The 18717-nt window shown below is 37.3% G+C and overlaps 1 protein-coding gene across 1 annotated transcript in view; it reads right to left on the reverse strand.

The window, feature by feature from the left end:
- Window positions 1-636: 636 nt before the first annotated feature.
- The window catches only part of ap2b1 (adaptor related protein complex 2 subunit beta 1), a 34320-nt gene continuing 16239 nt past the window's right edge, over window positions 637-18717 (reverse strand). Inside the window, exons 16-22 of the mRNA XM_026212353.1 lie at window positions 17987-18133; window positions 17185-17330; window positions 16174-16303; window positions 14016-14100; window positions 13763-13849; window positions 7756-7910; window positions 637-1998 (exon numbers count right to left, since the gene is read on the reverse strand). Coding sequence (XP_026068138.1) covers window positions 1924-1998; window positions 7756-7910; window positions 13763-13849; window positions 14016-14100; window positions 16174-16303; window positions 17185-17330; window positions 17987-18133 — 825 coding nt within the window. The 3' untranslated portion in view covers window positions 637-1923. The remainder of the gene's footprint in view (window positions 1999-7755; window positions 7911-13762; window positions 13850-14015; window positions 14101-16173; window positions 16304-17184; window positions 17331-17986; window positions 18134-18717) is intronic.

Genomic DNA, 18717 nt, shown 5'->3' on the forward strand with positions numbered 1-18717 from the left:
ACAGCTGTTCAGGGAAAATAATAAACGAAAATAAGAATGATAGCATTTGTGTGTGTGTGTGTTAAGCTTTCTTTTTTGTCTTATTTGTAATAATTTTAACCCATTTTGCAGCATCCTTGGAAGTTTGCTGAGGCTCTTGATTGAGAACCAGTTAGCATAGTAAAATTGAACTGAGAGTCTTGAGACGGTTACAAACTTCACCTTTCTGAGTAGCAAAAAAAAAAAAAAAAGCCAGAGACTCCATCCACGTCCAAAGATGGCAGCATGACACGAATACATAGACAAACCATTACAAATTGTTCAAACACATCTCCAGAATGAACCTTGACTGCCCCCTAAATCTCTGTGCATGTGCTGTAAGAGCTGTTCAGTATTCAGACCCGAGTGTGATGACGACATGCCTGCGTCACCTGCAGCACAGAGCTGATCGCACGCAACATGACATCATTACTCAGACACATTCAGCTACTTTTAGTGAGATAGTTGTCATATATCGATAATATTATTATACTATATTGTAATTCTTATATTATTATATATCATATTGTAATTGTTATAAATAATATTATCTACATAATTTGAATAAAAAGGTGATGTGAGAAAGAGGTGAATTACATAAGGAAAAAGACAATGAGGGTGAATACACACTGCTGACTTTATTTTGATTTACCATCCATAAAATAAATCTGAAACAAGCTGATCAGTCGTTTTGTTCAATTTCTTTATGTCAGACGTCACATTTCAGTATTGAGATGCTCACATTGGCAACATGGTAATCATTAAAACTCATATTTGCACATATAAGGGTTACGGTCTTAATATTTCACCTTCTTACACAAGGGTTCTACTGGCAGATGTTTACTGGACGCTGCTTACATGCAGGTTCACAGGCACATTAGCAACTATGGCAACAAAAGAAGTTCACATTTAGCACCACCATGAAGACTAGTACAGTTTTAGGGAATAAAACAAACTACTCAACTGTCCAAAAGTTATCCATCCTTGTATCGCTGAATCGATGTTGATTAATTTTTCTATTGCATCTCTATTTGTTAGTGTATTAGTTTGAACCAAAGCTGAGCAAGGTTGTATACTAACATTGAACAGATATTTCTAACATTCCAAGGAGACCAAAAACTACCTCACAAAACCTACTCAACTTTCAAAAGCACAATATATCACACAGTCTGGGAATGAATATCAGATGGCCCACTTATATAAGATCGATAGAAAACATGTTTCAGTCTTTTCTATCACATTAAGTTGATTCATCGCAGTTCAAACACTAAGACATTGATGGAGTGTCGCATGTTCATACAGTGGTTAAGATGAACAAGGAATACAAAACATTAAAAGGAATGTGGCATTTTTATGTTGGTCAAAGCATGCAAGACTAATATCAGATAGCTGGCACATTGTACAATTGCATAAAGCAACACTGCAGCATATCACAGAATGAAACAAGCAATAATGCCAAAACGCATGATGTCAATCAAAAACGGTAACTATAGGGGTTTTAAAGTGGTTACCATTAAAAAATGGATGACTTTTAAAAGTACATCCGTATCACATTTCTGTATCCCAGACATCTGCTTCATTAGATTCCCTTGGTGCTATTTATAGATTCAACTCTTACACTTTTTTTTTTTCCTTCTTTGCATATGACCAATCCAGGGCATGTGAAGGTGAAGTACTGACAAGGCATTAAAAATATCTAATCACAATGGAGCTGTGTTCCAAAATTCCCTTCGACACTTTATCAACAACATCAAGACATTTGGCTAGAACAGAACATGATTTTAACATTGTGGGCGCAATGGAGTAAACTGGTACCTAAAGATGGATTTAAAACAATGGCCGGAAACATGGAGAGCGTGATCCTAAGGACAAATACGTAGAGGGATATAAGGAATATAGAGATGTTTAATTCTTCAGAATGGCATCGTACATCTGGTACACATACTGAGACACCTCTGGAGCCCTGCACTTCAGAGAGAGCTGAAAGAGAGAGAGAGAGAGAAAAAGAGAGAGCAATGAGTAACTTAAAATTTTTAACTTGGAGGGCTCAACACATTTCAACACATTAGTGTTTTACCAAATAAAAAGGACAGCACTTTTAGAGTTCATTCCACTATTTGATGTGAGCATAAGTATTAGGACAGATGAACTTAAGGCAGATAGCTAATATTTAGTTGCAGATCCCTTGCATGCAATCAGAGCAGTGAGTCTGCATCCCATAGACATAACCAGACTCTTGATCTTATGCTTTGAAATGCTTTTCCCCAGGCTTTAATGCAGCCAATTCTACTGTTGCTTGTTTTGGGGAGTTTCTGTCTTTAGTCTCCTCTTCAGATGGTGAAAATAATGTTCAATCGGATTTCAATCTGGAGATTGATTTGGGCAATCTAAGCCTCGACTGAACTGGCAGGGTGTTTTGTGTCATTGTCCTGATCCAATATGAAGTGCTTTCTAATGAATTTGGTGGCATTTTCTTGAATATTGGTAGCCAAGATCGTTTTATACCCTTCCACCATACATTAAGTCATTATTAAAATGAAGAGGTCCTGTTCTAGAGACAGCCATGCATGCCCATGCCATGACTTTTCTCCCAGAGTCAGCACTCTCGTCTTCATCCTGGTTTGAGTGTCGTCATCAAATGCAAGACTCAGAATACAGAAGCAATGGATATAACCGATAAGACACATTCCCTGCTTTTAATATCTGAAGAATTAATGCAACAGGACACAACTGAACACTTAGAAAGACCTGTGAGGCAACTATTCCAATACTTTAGCTCACATCAGATAAAGAGATGAAACTCTAAAAGTGCTGATCTTCTTAACTGGTAAAACATATTTGTGTTGAATCACCCCAATAATAAAATGTGACATTGTGTAGTTTTGCCTCATATTCATCTTTTAATCATATTTACAGATTTCTTGATTCCACAGCAAACAGAACAATTTGTCTTTACTGGTCCAATACCTATGGAGGGCACTATATATATGTGTGTGTGTGTGTGTGTGTGTGTGTGTATACACACACAAACACACACACACAGACAGATAATTTGAGTAAAATACACAAAGTTTGAGTAAAAAGTTGGCCTGAGAAATTCGCATTACAGAATTTTCCCTTTTATCCCTTCTACACAAGTTTGTGTCAAAGCTGATAATTATTTCAGTTGATCCAAAGTACAAACATGCAAAAAATGTCTGCTTGTCTGTACAAAGAGCCACATGATCAATGTCAGAAATATTTTTTCTTATTTTATTTTCCAACATTTCTTGTAAAGCAAAAATTGTATTTCCTGGTTTAAATTAGATTCTGAAAGTGAGTCACAGACCTATGGACTGCACTGTATTTATCCATTTCTCTGTTTTTAGTTATATATAAAGGGGGTCATGAACTGAGAAATCAAAATGTAATTTTTACAGTCTGATCCGGACAAGAGACACGATAGCATGGAATGGATCATACGCTCGAGTCGCCGCACACCACAAAACATATCTGACATTCGTATTTGACTTCTACACAATGCTATATTTTGTTTTGATATATTTTATTGTGACTGTTATATAAGATGGTTCATAATACAGCTCAACAGCTCTAGCCCAAGCTGTGATATAAACGAATGCTATTGGCCATTTAAAAACAGGGACAGGGACAGGGCATAGAATAATGCTACCTGTTTCAAAGCACTTCAGTGGACCTTTTAAAAATGGCACTGTGAACACTGCAATTGCAACTAAATTCACCCAGTGAATTTAAGCACATTTAAAGGACACCTTTTTCTTTCTTTCAATGAACGCTTCCCTTTAAATGTCACTACAGAAGATAAATAAGTGGCTTTAGTGACTTTAATCCAATTGATTGCACGGAGTAATTCTCAGAGCACCAGGAACATGATCTCACGTCCAGCAGGGCTTGTATTGGTTACCTCTGCTTGAGGAATGTGTTTCCAGAGGCCTTGGCTCTTGGCAGACAACAGCACTCCATCACCGGCTGTTAGGTTAAACAGCGCTGGCTCGATGGAGTCCAGTTATCATCTGTTCAGATCGGAGCCAGCTGCTGCCAGAATACTGAGAGCCGAAGTCTCATTAAAAATCAATTGTCTGGGATCAGGTAGGGTTTCTGATCGCACTGAGCCGACCTGGCCTCAGGGGGACACAGGCAATCAAGCTCAGCAGAGGTGGCTGAACGGATGCCTTCTGAATAATCAAGAAGGGTCTATTGCTAATCAACAGATTCATCTATTTAGCAGACTCTTAATTTGTCCACCAACTTCCCATCAGAAATGTATAGAGTCCATTGGCTGCTGAAACTAGAAGCAGATGCCAAGCTGGTCAGTCACCAACTGATGTATAATATTAGCCTAATTAATGGCACGTTGTCACTTTATTTGTTTTATATTTAGGTTAACATATAAGGCAAATTACTGCTTTTATTTTTATAAATATCTATACGTTATTATTATATACTAATTATTTATCCCTTCAAAGTACTAGAAGAATAAATGGAATCAAATCCAGAACCTTTAAAATTCTTTACGATTTCCATCCCTGCATAGGCAGCATTTTTCAGGTTTCAGACGCTGACCATCTGCTGTGTCCATGCACACTCTCTCTTACACAAACACATGCATGCTTAGCAGCGAGTTGTGAAGATCTGAAGAGGGATTTTCTGTCTAGCTTGTCATAAAGCCAGTTTTATCCAAGTGCTTTGTGCTGGATGAACTAGCATTTAAAACGGTTGAATATGAAGCTGTCGTTTGCTCACTCACATGATTATAACAAACCACTGTCAAATGTGCAGCTGGAGCTTTATTTATCTCCAGTGTCATGCCAGGGCTCTAGACTAACTTTTTGCACTGGTTGCACTAGTGCGCCTAACTTTTTTCTTAGGTGCACCAGCACAAAAGTTAGGTGCACCCAAATTTTCGACTGCATCACCAGTTTTACAAGTTCCCTTTTGTTTTGTTTTTTTTAATCGCTGTCGATATAGGCAATATTGACGTGTAGCCTAAATGATTAACTAACAATCGGGTCAACGTAAAGCTCTTTATTTGAAGCATAATTCTACAAGAATGGTAACTTAACTAAAAAAGTGTTGGTGCTTAAAGTGCTTCACTGAGCTAAAATGTAAACTTAAAACATCAAGATAAATGAAATAAAAATAAAATATAAATAAAGTATTTTAAGGGCTTCAAACTGAACATCTCATAGCTCAAGGTCTTATGGACTATCCTCCATTGCAGTTACATGCCTCTCGGATGGCCAACTCCTGTAGTTTGGCCTTCTTGATCTTTGGCCTTGGCTGAACCAGCTGACCACACTCTCTCTAGCAGCAAAATCTTCCAGACTTGTTCCTTCTACACTGATTCTTATCAGATCATCCACTGTGTCTGAATGAAGGGATGAAGGCAATATTGTTTTCATCACTACTTGATGGATGTCTAAAATATAAAACTAAAGAAAAGTCTACAACAGGCAGGAGGCCAAGCCCGCATCTGAACTATGATGTGAAAATTGGCCCAAGCCAGGCTCGAGGGGCGTAAAAATGTTGGGGCCCATCGGGCTCGGGCTGAAATGCAGGGCTCTAGTGTCTGTTGTTCAACCACAGGAAGAGACACCGGTGTGACCTCTGATATTTTTTTAGTCGCACCATTGAGAAATTAGGTCACGCGCCCTGCATGCTGTTCCCAAGGAAAGGTTCACTGCAGGTATTATTACAGCCTGTATATACAACCTGTGTTCTGTGCCTCACTGAGCAAAAGAGATTTCAATTCACCAGGCAGAGCATAGAGAAGAGTGCTGCTGTTTGGCTCCACATGAGTTATAAAACATGTAAGTACAGACCTCGAACGGATGATGAGCCCTCATTACCATACTCGGCATCTCGATTTCAAAAATACAACCAGATTTGATACCAGATGAAAGGTTTGTGAAGCACCATTCATACTGAGAGTCACTGCTGCTCATAGGCTGATATGAAGTATATAATAATACATGTTTATACCCACACTTAAAGGGACCTTAAAGAGATTCACTTAAAAATAACAATTGTTTCAACAATGTAATGTAAAACCAGTTTTTTTTTTCTTCTTTGTGTGAAACACAAAATAATACATTTAGCAGAATGTCCAAGCTGCTTTTTTCCCACCCAATGAAAATGGATGGGGAGCAGGTACTGCAGTCACTCTTATTCATATTCATAATATGAGAAAAGTGTTTTATTATGTTTGAAATATGGATCTTTTTCTTACAAAAACACATGGATTCACTACAGGAATTATTATTATTATAATTATTAATTATTAATAATTATTAAACTATGTAAAATGTTAAGTTGGTCACGTGCCATGCACTTAATGTCTCATCTGCAGTCATTTTTCAATAAGGTTCATTAGTTAACATATATAAATAACAATGGTGAGTTGAAAAAAAAAAACCCTCAATAAACAAAGTAAAAATAATTAGACTGATATCTTTTTCTTTTATCTTTGATATTGTGAATTCTTATGGCCACAATAACCGTGATATGAAAAATCTAATATCGTGACAGCCCTAAGTCATATACACCTAGGACGGCTCGAGGGCAAGTAAAACACAGGCTAATTTTAATTTATGGGTGAACTAACCCTTAAAGGCAGCAATATAATCATTTTTAAACAATAGTCGACTTGAATAAAACAACCTAGCATGTTGGGTAAAAACATTAATCCAACCAGCTGGTTCCCAAAAAAAAAAAAGAAGAAAAAACTGCACGTGTTCGGTCCAATATTTACCCAGCCCTGGGTTTCCAAATAACCCAAGTTGGATTGTTTTTAACCCAGCATTTGGGTTAATGTGGGATAATAAATAAATAATAGATGTAATAGATAATAAATAATTTTTAATGCATTCTTGTTCTTATTGGCGGCCCACAACTAATGTGGTCTGAATCACAAATTAATGTCTCTTTAGCTGGTTCTTAAAAAGATTCACTCAAAGGTCTTTGAATCAAATGAACAAATTACTCGCTGAATTTGTCAAAGTGGTTAGTAAATAAACAGCAGATTCACTCATAGACCGTATGTTTTCTCGAAGGCTCCCACACTCTAAAATAAAAAAAGTAGACTAAATGTAGTTTATTAAACTTGTTAACTCAATTCAAAACCACAAAGTAGAGTGAGGAGGACACTTACTGAGATTCTGCTTATGTAATGGTATGTGTGCATCTCATGTATGTCACTGTTTGTGAAGATATTTCAGGAACGTTAAATAGCACTGACACTAATTAACAATTATTTGATACGACAGAATCAAAGGGCACTGGGGCTCCATAAGCTAAAAATGGGGATCAATACTCCACCTGCCGTGCGACAAGCCTTTTCTGAATGCTTCACACTGCTCTTGACCTTACTGTTCATTTCATGCATTACGCAAGCAAGTCAAGCAGAAAGCACAACTTTCACTGTCATAAATTTATCATGTTTTAAAAGCCTGATCTTTAGAGCACTGAATTATATAATAATGTGCTGAAACCTTGGATTGGTGTACAAAAAAAGAAAATAAAAAAAACCCCAGGTTTTATTCTAATATAATATTCTATCAAACTTTGGGATGAAGGATGTCCTTGAATATGTTCTGGACTATGTCAAAAGCATTTTGTCTGTCAAGGGACAAGATTTATTTTGTGCTTTGGCGTCAAATTGTCATGCGCTCCTCGAAGCGGACTTTGTTTGAATACACAATTTGTGCTGCGAGCGTTTACCGTGTAATTGGGATTGCCAGGTTGTATGCGGAGCTCGGCGAGGATCCAGATCCCATTGGTAAGTTTGAGCGACTGATACAGCATGTCCTGGCCTTCTACGTTCCTCTTGGCGATGGTGTAGATGTTGTTGTTCTGCAGTTTGCCTGACACCGTATCTGCCAATACAACAGACACATGGTTAATCAACAAGATATACACAGAAGTCTCTCACGAGAGCACTGTTATCAGAAGAAAAGCTACAATTTAAAAACAACAACATGAAATGGTCTAATGAGCACTTTTTATGAGTATTTCCTATGAAATAGAACTATACTAAATGGCAATAACCTACATTCAGAATGGATACATTTCTGCCACTTTCTTTACAATCAGTTTATGATCGGCAAAGACCATTAGCACAGTATGCAAACAATGAGCATTAGCACATGAAGGCACATAATGAACCGAAATTCACTACTCTCTACTACTTTGTTGGAGACAGGTGGTTTTTAAGCAGCAACACACAGAATTGCATCGTACTTTAAAAAGGCCATTCATCTTTCTCTTGTCATTTGGGTGGGAAAAAAAAAATCATAAAATGATTCTAATGAATTCTGAATTCTTTAAAATAAAAATACATTCTACCAATTTAAAGGTCCCATGACATGAAAATTTCACTTCATGAGGTTTTTTAACATTAATATGAGTTCCCCTAGCCGGTCTATGGTCCCCCAGTGGCTAGAGATTTCGATAGGTGTAAACCAAGCCCTGGGTGTCCTGCTCTGCCTTTGAGAAAACGAGAGCTCAGACGGGCCGATCTGGAATATTCCCCTTATGTCATCATAAGGTGAAAGGTTACCTCCCCTTTCTCTGCTTTGATCGCCCAAACATTTACATTAAATTCAGTCACAATGTAGCACAAGCTTTACAAATAGACTTTTACGATATAGGTTTGACAGCACCGCCACAAACAGTGAGTAACAGTGTTCATTAATGCCTGATCTGTGTTCAATGATTTCTGATGTGAAGCTTATTATTCAAGTTCACACAGACTTTCTTTCTTAATCGTTTAATACCGTTTATGCATCAGTGAATCAAGCCAGTGACTAAACGATCAACTTCACATTGTTTCTCTCAGTAGCATAGCATGAAACAAATCTGTTATTTAAATTGTGATTTAACTACAGAGAGTGATTAAAGAACGCTCCCTTTATATTGTTTGGAGCTGTCAATCACACATCGCAAGTATATCTGCACATTTCCCAAACTGCCGTTGTAATGAATGATAAACAACAAAGCTCTTACTGTATTCAATGTCGATATTGTGTTTGCTGTTAGCTGTGGTGAAAGCATTTTGTGAGAGAAAACGCGTTGCAATGACGAGATCACTGCATTCACGTGATAAACAGACTCGGTCTACTCGATGCGCATCACTCCAGCTTTTCATGTGATGGGAAGAGATCTAAAAAATAATGCTATAATCAACACTTCCCAACCGTAGTAAAAGTAATTTGAGAGGGGTTTGACATGTAATATGCATTTCTAATGCAAAGATGTCAGCCAAACACAACAGTTGTCGTTTATCTGAGTCTCACAGCAGACACGCGCCTTTAAACAGAGCATTCAAGCCAGAGGACTAAAACCAGCATTTAAAGTTTAAAAATAAAAGCCATTTTATATGTAAAAATCATACTAACAATAGAAGTACACCTCAGGAAACATTTAAAAAAAAGAAAATAATCCACATCATGGGACCTTTGAAGTAAAACTGGACTCACTACACCCAGACAGTGGCATTATCCAAAATAAAGTTTACTTGTGATTATTAATTACATTTGTAATGATTTGATATATATATTTTTTTTTTCTGGAATTTTCAGCATAAATGTACACCTCAAAAGATCTGGGAGACATTCTCATTCCATAGGATATTTTTTTGAACAAAAATGTGTTATAAATAACAAAAAATAAATATTACAAAAGTTTTTTTTATTATTAGGTTATAGGTCCAGTTCCCTGGAGGAGAAAGTTAATTTCTATTTATTTATTTATTTTTATTTTTTTAGGGGGCACACCAACAAACAAACGAAGTAAACATAAAATATACATTAGTAATAATAAACAAAAATAACATGTTACAAAAAACGCTTTTTACCATCAGAATGTAATCTACTGCATCTAACTGACTGTTGTAAAACTACTTTACACATTATTCCTATGAAACTCCTGAGTGAAGCTGCTCTGGAATAAATCCCTTCTGAGCCATATCACTGCATTCTGGGAGCACTGGACAACATCGAACGAGAGGGAGGGAATGATGAAACCCTTGGCAACAGAGATAGACATGCGCTGAAAGACAAGGACGCAAGAGCAAAGTAAAGGACACAATAAAACGCAATGAAGAAGAGTTTGAAGAGGGAGAGGGATGGATTGGGGAAATAAAAAGCCATAAGGGTGACGGACAAAGAAGATGGAAAACATTTATACTCCGAGAGAGGGAGGTCCGAGGACGGTGGCAGTCAGTGTGTGTTATATAAGCCACAGAATCAGGTGATGACAGCTGGTGTTAGCAACATGTGGAGCGTGCTGTGACTCACTCCAGTTCACACTACTGCTGTCAATCCTGTGAGTCTGCCTTCACAACACACAGAGCTGCTCATCACAGGAGAGAGAGAGAGAGAGAGAGAGAGAGAGAGGATGAGGAGGGACACAGTGCAATATTGATACAAATTTTCGAAAATGCTAAATATGGCGCTACAGAGCTAGGGTTTTGTGGGTGGCTGGTAAGGCATTGCTTAAGTGTATGAAATGACTTTTGGCACATTGCTATTTGGCTGCTGAAGAGTCCACCTGCATCTCTGTGATATTTCGGGATAATTATGGGATATTTTCACCCATTTTATCACCTGCCAGGTTACAACTGCATGTCTAACCGCTTAGAACAGTAATAGCACATTTCTCCTCATCAAAGCCACATGACTTGAGCTATCATTCACAACTGTAGTGAGTTACAGGTTAATGTTTATTACTCTGGGTTAGGGATTTCAATAAACCCTCAACCAAAATATGTAAAACAGTTATGGTGATACTACAAAATATGAGTGTAATGTTACAGATGTCATTGCATTTTCAAATGTTAGAATATAACTGTCACCACATGTTTTCAACATTTACTTTTTAAACAGGGAAATGACAAATATCTAATATCTAAAATCATTGTCAGCCGATATTCAAAAAGTTTCAAATAAATGCATTCATAATTGTAAAGTATTAGAACGTCCTGTCCGCACTAAAGATGAGAACCTGAATGAAGCAATGAAATTATTCTTAATCTTTGTAATGTTCATGTACAGACAATTCTGCAGCATATCAATGAGGTTTGTAAACGGTTGTAAAACATTAACGCTGAAAACTAATTAGTGATGTTTATTTTCTGCCGAATTAAGTGCTGAAATGATTCATAATTAGGAATCTGTGACTGCATCCTGATAAAGAACAAATCAGCCAGTCTCAACAACGACAAAATGCCAAACACCTTCCCCCTAACTCGATTCAACCAGAAAACATTCAGTCATTTACAAATAATGGACACGGTGTGGGAAAAGGCATTCTGTTATAGCTAGCCTCATTTGTGCGCTCCATTACATTCACATTGTTATTCAAGTCATGGCAAGCAAGAGCCAATCGGCATCTCACAATAGCACTCGATTATTCTCTTCATACTAATAAACACGACTGAAACCCAACTGCATGGTTTCTCCTCCTAAAACAAGGCATCAGGTGAAAGGGGGAAATCAAAGCTTGGATTTGTCGAACTACTGCTGTTTTGGCATGAACTCTGTGTGAAGATCTGATCACAAACACTACACGGCTGGATAAAACCGTGCATCTGTGTGCAGTGTGTGTGCGTGCTAAAATGAGAGCAGATGAAAGCAGGGAAAGGGAGATTGTCTGACATCTGGTGATTAAGGCACCTCTGGGCGTCTGATCAGTGATTCCAGAGAGTGAAACAGGCTGTCTGTGCTGGTCCCTGTGTTCGGCGCTCCTCCACACCCCACATCTGTGTCTGTACACTCAAATTGGCCCCAGGTTGATGAATACAAATAGTGAGCTGATAAGCCTTGAAATAAACCAGCTCTGTCAGAGTCTGTGCACAACCGCCACATTCCACAACATTTTAACACTGCCACCAGACTAAATAATTAAGTATGAATAATAACAGAACGGTGGGAAGTCTTTGTTTTCTTCCTTTGGAGTCAAGAGACTCTTTCTGTTGTATTTTTTCAAGCTGCGCAGAGGAAGTTGTGTAATAAAGCTTCAGGCAAACTATTCAACTGCTGGTTTAATATCAGAGCATCATGAAGTCAACGTCATAAATCAATAATGTACGCTATTCAACATTGTCTGTGACTATAACTAGGTCTGTGCAAATAATAATACCAGGAGTGTAAATAAAAACATAACAGTACGATTAGAATGCATTACATTGTCATGTCTTATACTGAATAAAATGTGTGAACCATTCCCAGATAGTTTGGCCGAGGGCAAAATCTCATCACGCTATGTTTTATGTAAATTCAATGCTGTATATCAGAGCGCTGCCTTTGTACTTTTGACTGAACTGCCTAGCAAATTTTATGATGGCTGTTGTTGCTGTTTATTAAATAATATTATTCAAGTTGTGTGATATTGCTCATACATAATTGCACCCCAAGAAACATTTAATGTAATGAGCTTTGAAAAAAATAACGCTATTAAAATATTTCTACACAGTAACACACTGGCCCCGCCCCCAGACCTGTGCGCCATCTTACATTTCATACAGTTGACTGATGACAAATATGATGCAGGACCATAACTTCATAATGCAGAGTTTTGTCACATATTTATATATCATACGATATCACAGGGAGAGCAGTATTACACAAGTGCTGATTTCTTTCCTGAATTTCACGAGTTTAAAGTTAATATTGAACATCGAATTGGTTGTCTTTAAAATACACATCTTGTGCAAACCCAGGCTATCTGTAAATTAGAAGCACATTTAAAATGGGAATATAATTTAATTTAATTCACATTTCATATAATCTAAATCGCCATCAAAACGATTTTTTTGACATTTAATCATTCTAGCTGCTGTGGCAACAGACTATAATTGAACGATCTGAAGGAACCTCACATGCGATAACCTAGTAGCCGGAAAAACTTCTTTATGTTTACAGATGTGACGTAATGACGCAGTACCATTCTAAAATTTCCCGCTAAAACCTACCGTACCACTAAAATTTGAAAACATTACTATAAATTAACGTTGTAAATCTGGCTAAAGGCGATAGTTTTGAACACTGGCTGGTTATGCACTTGATCAAATATTGATTTTGGATCATTTTTAACCAAAAAAAAGTTACAGACTGCAGCTTTAAATAATCTTTTGTGTGTATTTTCAGAAAGGTTCTATTTATTTTGCGATTAATTAAATTAATTCATCGACACATCATGTAATTAATTGGATTAAATTATGATATATTATATTATATATTATATATATATATATATATATATATATAGATTTTGAAACGTACAGTGATCATGTTTATTCAATGAAGTCAAAGCCTTTTGGAAAATCTATTTGTGGCGGTCGATTTTGATATTGTGGCGCCCAGCCAAAAATAATTCAATGTGTAGGAAATGCTGTATACACATACACACAATATCATAATATCAGAATCAAAATATATCCAAAAATATACCCTTCAACATCAAAATAGTATCGTGCTATTAAAAAATGGGGTGTTTTTCAAGCAGATACACTGTAGCAGGTTGCAGCTATCTGTATCAGGTGCCAGTTTGGATATGGACAGATCCCAAACTACAAAGAGGTATGAGCGCTCTGGCAAACAGATCAAAAGTCCTTTCCAGTTACCCTGCTATTTGTAAGCTCTCCTCTTTTCTATCCGCCTTTGATTTAATGACCACTGATCCATACATCACAAAACAGTCATGCATGTTGAGGGCTAGATGATCTCACCTGCATTTAAGTGGCACTCTTTGATCTGGTACTGCAGCTCGTTCTCATTTGGGATGTCCTTCCATGTGGCCAAGAACACCTGACGCTCTGATGAAGAAAAGTTTAGAGGTTATCACGTGGGATTGGCCAGTCAGTGTCTAAAGTGTGTTCCGTCCTAGCTACATCCAATCAATCCACTTTTTTATTAATCGCAAACAAAACCTCAGTGTGAAACTGTTTTTAGATCGAGCATGTGTGCACAGCGTGCTTGTACCCATTTTGCCATCCTCCACGAAGAAGACGCTGAGAGGGATCAGGGTGCTGAAGTAGAAGACGTCAATATTGTTTTTCACAGCCACCTGGGGTGAGAAAGGTTGAGTGGTCAGACATTTTAATATACTTCACTCTATAAGGGTCTAAAACGCCTCTGCAGCCCGACTGCATTTTGATGCGGTCCTTATTCACCAAACGGAAAGCGAGCTTTCAGTTGCATGGAAAGAGACAGAAAAGGGAAACAAGAAGAAAGGCACAAGAGCAGAAGAAAGGGGTGATGGAAATCAACGGTCACACCCCGCTGATGAGTTCTTTCATATTTTACACCATGTAAATATTATTAGACAGCAAATCGAGCCATAATAAATCTAATGAATAAATTATTGCATAACTGACCTCTGTCTTTAAACACCCATAGTGTTTTTTGTTGGAAGGGAAGATAATTTTTATACTTTTTGGTTAGACACAGAAGCACAATTGCCAGACTTTATTTTTTTATTTTTGCATTTTCTGACTAATTTAAGGAAAAATCTTGATTGGCTTTAAAAATAGTTCACCCAAAATTTTAAATTTGCTCACCCCCAGGCCGCCCAAGATGTAGATGAGTTTGTTTCTTCATTGGAACAGAATTGGATACATTTAGCACTACATACCTTGCTCACTTGCAGTGAATGGGTGCCGTCAGAAACAACATAAAACAATATTACAATCCACAAGTAATTGACTTCAGTCAATGTATTAACATCTTGTGAAGTGAAAATCTGTGTGTCTGTAAGAAACAAATCCATCTTTAAAATGTCCATAATTCATTAAAAAGCAGTCCTAAACAAATATGGCGCTGCATTTTGATGTGAGAAGATGGGACTTTTTTATTATTATTATTATTATGAATTCTGAACTCATATTTTGGCCAGAGGTGACCGTTTAAAGCTAAAACACCTTGATGGTGTACTTATTTCTGGCAGCTTTTCACTTCTCAAGACGTAAATAGTCATGTGGTCTACTTTATCAGCTGTTCTGGACTGATGGCACCCATTTACTGAATGCTACATTTCTCCAAATCGGTTCAGATGAAGAAACAAAGTTTGGGAGAGTACATTTTCTGCTAATTTTCATGTTTGGTTATACTACCTCCCTTAAATAACACAAGTTTAAAAAAAAATAAGTAAGTATATATAAACATACTTGGATGAATCATTCAGAATAATCTAATAATTTACAACATGCATATACAAAATACAGAGTTTTTTTCCCCAACTTAAAATTTTCTGGAAAAAGGCAGCTGTTACACTTTTTGTGTTCCACAGAAGAAAGAAACTGGTACAGGTTTGAGATGACAGGACGATATTAAATACACCGGTTTAATTAACTTGGACATGGTCAGGTCATAGCAGCTCCCGGCCACTCAGAGGTCATTCAGTTTCTGTTTACAGCGATGACTCTTGAGCTCATGAGAAATCTGAACTCATTAACACAAGTCTTAAACACTCTGCAGGCAGCTCAGTTCAATACTGAATACCCAGATGCTTGACACTAACAACAGTGGAGAAGAAAGGAGTCACAGAAGGTGATCTTTAAACACGGGGCGCATGAAGCAAAGAGAGCAACCCAGCAGGGTGTTACAGGCAGAAAACATGAATGGTGGAGGAGGAAATATACTGGGACATCATGGTGTAAATGAATTCTGAAGGAAGGAACAGTCAGAGCAAACACTGTTGGACGTCCATCTGAAGATAAACCGACACACTGGTGTAAAAGTAATGAGGCAGAAACATGTCGATAAAAATCATATGAAACGATGATGATTCGTAATGACATTTGTATCTGATTGATTATCTGCATTAGTAGACTAGACGCCGTGGGCAAGTACTCATTATCTAGAGTCTTTTAAAGGCATGAAATTGAATGTTTTGCAGCCGCTGTTCATACAAATGATCTCAGTAACTAATGAAGCACGTGGGGACGACTGACTCAATCGTGTGTGTGTGATGTGCAGTTCAGAGTTTGGATTCACAGAGATGTCATTTAAACATTAACCTCATATTTGTAATGTGTTATTTCCTGTGGGATGATTAATGCAAAGAAAGGACCTCGGGAGGACCCAATGGGTGTGTACGAGGGCATAAAAATACACGGCAAAAGGCAATAATGCATTGTACCTGTAGGTTGTTGAGTGGGTCCATTTTCATCACAGGGCCGATGGTGTTGAGAGGGAGGGAGATGTCGATGCTCTGGCTGGGCATCAGTGGAGTGTGCATGGCGAGAGGTGTGGTGGGGATCACTCCAAAACTGAGGACACAACAAAAGAAGACTAGAAAACATATGTACATAGTCTCGAATTGCTCTACGTACATGTATCAGTTACAGAAAAGACAAATGAACACTTGGCAACAAGAAAAGCTTTTTAAGTTCCTGGCTATGTAGCCAAAAACTAAAAAAAAAAAAAACCTTTGATGGTTTAAACAGCGAGCTATGTGAAAATGTTAACAATTGATTTTCTTTATTGTCATAGTGGCTAAAATAAATAAAAGATAAGATTATATAAAACACTGAATACACAAACTATACTAAATATATAAAACCAGTAATATTGTGTGAAACATCACATTTCAAAACGGTTTTTGAAAACTTTGTTTCATTTTTAAAACAATGTATTCCTGTGATGGCATGATCCCTCAGAACATGATTCCCTCGGAAAACATTTGAACAAATAGTCAAGAAACATTTCTTATTACGGTAGTATTAGTGTGGAAAACAGTTATACAGCTTAGTGTTTTTGTGAAAATAGTGATTCAATAGATTCAATAGTGAAACAAATCTTTAACAACACTATAAATGTCACTTTTGTTCAATTTAATGCATCTTTGCTATGTAAAAATAATAATTTCCTTTAAATCCTACTGACCAGGAATATTTTAATCAGAGTGTATTTTAAATGTCATCAAAATATATTTCACAATATAAATGTAAAAATCTATTAACAAAAATTCTACATACAATTCTATATTCTGATTTATAAAATTGACTATCTATAAAATTAATTAATATAGCCAAAGATATTTTAATCATAAGATAGCTTAGTTCCATCAAAATGGTTACAGGAAAATATGCCCCAATGATCATCATCAACTATCCTCACAATGACTGTAAACAGAAACACAAGCACAGACCTGTTCTTGTTGAACTGGATGGCGAAGTCAGTCATGTGCTGCAGGGCTTTATTAATGAAGGACATGTCCATGTACATGTGACCTTGACGCCGAGAGAAGGTTCCAGATATCTCCAGTCCTTTCGCTTTGACTGCAGGCAGCCATACCTTCACAAACCAAAGAAATGAGTGCTTGCGGTACATTCTCTAACTTACAGTCTGTCAAATGAATAAAGTAAGGCTATGATCTTCTCTAAGGGGATAACTACAGTCGTTCTAAACTGAAGGGCAGTTAATTAGAGGTCTGACATTAACCTACACTCACTCACTCACCCAAACACTGTTGCATACAAGAACTGAGCTGGCATCCAAAAAGAAACAAAATCAGATTAAGAGAGACAAACTGACACATATATAAGTAGCATGAGGCATTCAGAGCACCAGGGGCATTGGAAGAACTCAACAAGGTAGTTTATAAAGTATCCTAATAAGAATAATTGTGCTCTGTCCTACTCTACTGACCTACTCTGGCTCTAATGGAGCTCTTATTAATGATGTTGCTCCCCCGGGAGCTGTTCTGCACGCCTGTATTTATGTAGCAGATGAAGTTAATGCACATGCTGGAGAACGAGAACAGACTGAACGTCGCTTCTTGAAAGGCTCTTCATTATGAATGAAATGGCTGCTAGTGAGATTATGCCCTAGTTAATTCTGGGATGCCAGTTGCCCTGCTGTTGGATTGGATTTGGACAGGTTCTGGCTGATAAAAGATCAGAAACGGGTGAGGTGTTATGGTTTACAGTGTAACAGCGAGTAATACTCACAGTTTTAGGTGCCACATATCCTCCTGTAGCAATGGACATTCCTGAGGACAACTCAAACAGGTCGTTGAGGCCGCTGCTGAGAGCAGCAGGTGTAGGAGACGGCGCAAAGGTGTTGGGTACCGAGGACGGGATGAAGTTCTGGCCCACCTTCGTGAAACAAACAGAGTTCATAAGACTTCAGAGTGTCAAAAGGGTTGAAATCACTCTAGCAAGTATCTGTGTAACCGTTCAAACAACAGCAACAGGATTTCTTCATGCAGGTGATACCAGCTGTGCAGTTGTGTTAGGGAAAAACCACACTACAAGTCAAAAGTGTGGAATAATTACAATTTTGCCGTGTTTTTAAAAGAAGTCTCATGTTCTCACCAAGTCTGTATTTATTTGATATAACATTGCGAAATAAAGTAATATTTTTTTTTACCTAAAGGAACTGTTTTCTATTTTAATACATATTAAAATGTAATTTATTCCTGTGATGTCAAAGCTGAAATGTCAGCAGCCATTACTCCAGTCTTCAGTGTCACATGATACTTTAGAAAATATTTGAATATGCTGATTTGGTGCCCCAGTTATCATCAGATATCACTGGTGCTCATTTTTCAATAAATTAAATAATTCCTAAAAATTTTGGGGGTTCCAAAAAAATATTAAGCAGCAAAAAACTTTGATAATAATCACAAATGTTTCATTCTGAAGGATCATGTGACACTGAAGACTGGAGTAATGGCTGC

This window comes from Carassius auratus, chromosome 30 (assembly GCF_003368295.1).
Source record: "Carassius auratus strain Wakin chromosome 30, ASM336829v1, whole genome shotgun sequence".
In the NCBI taxonomy this organism is placed as follows: domain Eukaryota; kingdom Metazoa; phylum Chordata; class Actinopteri; order Cypriniformes; family Cyprinidae; genus Carassius; species Carassius auratus.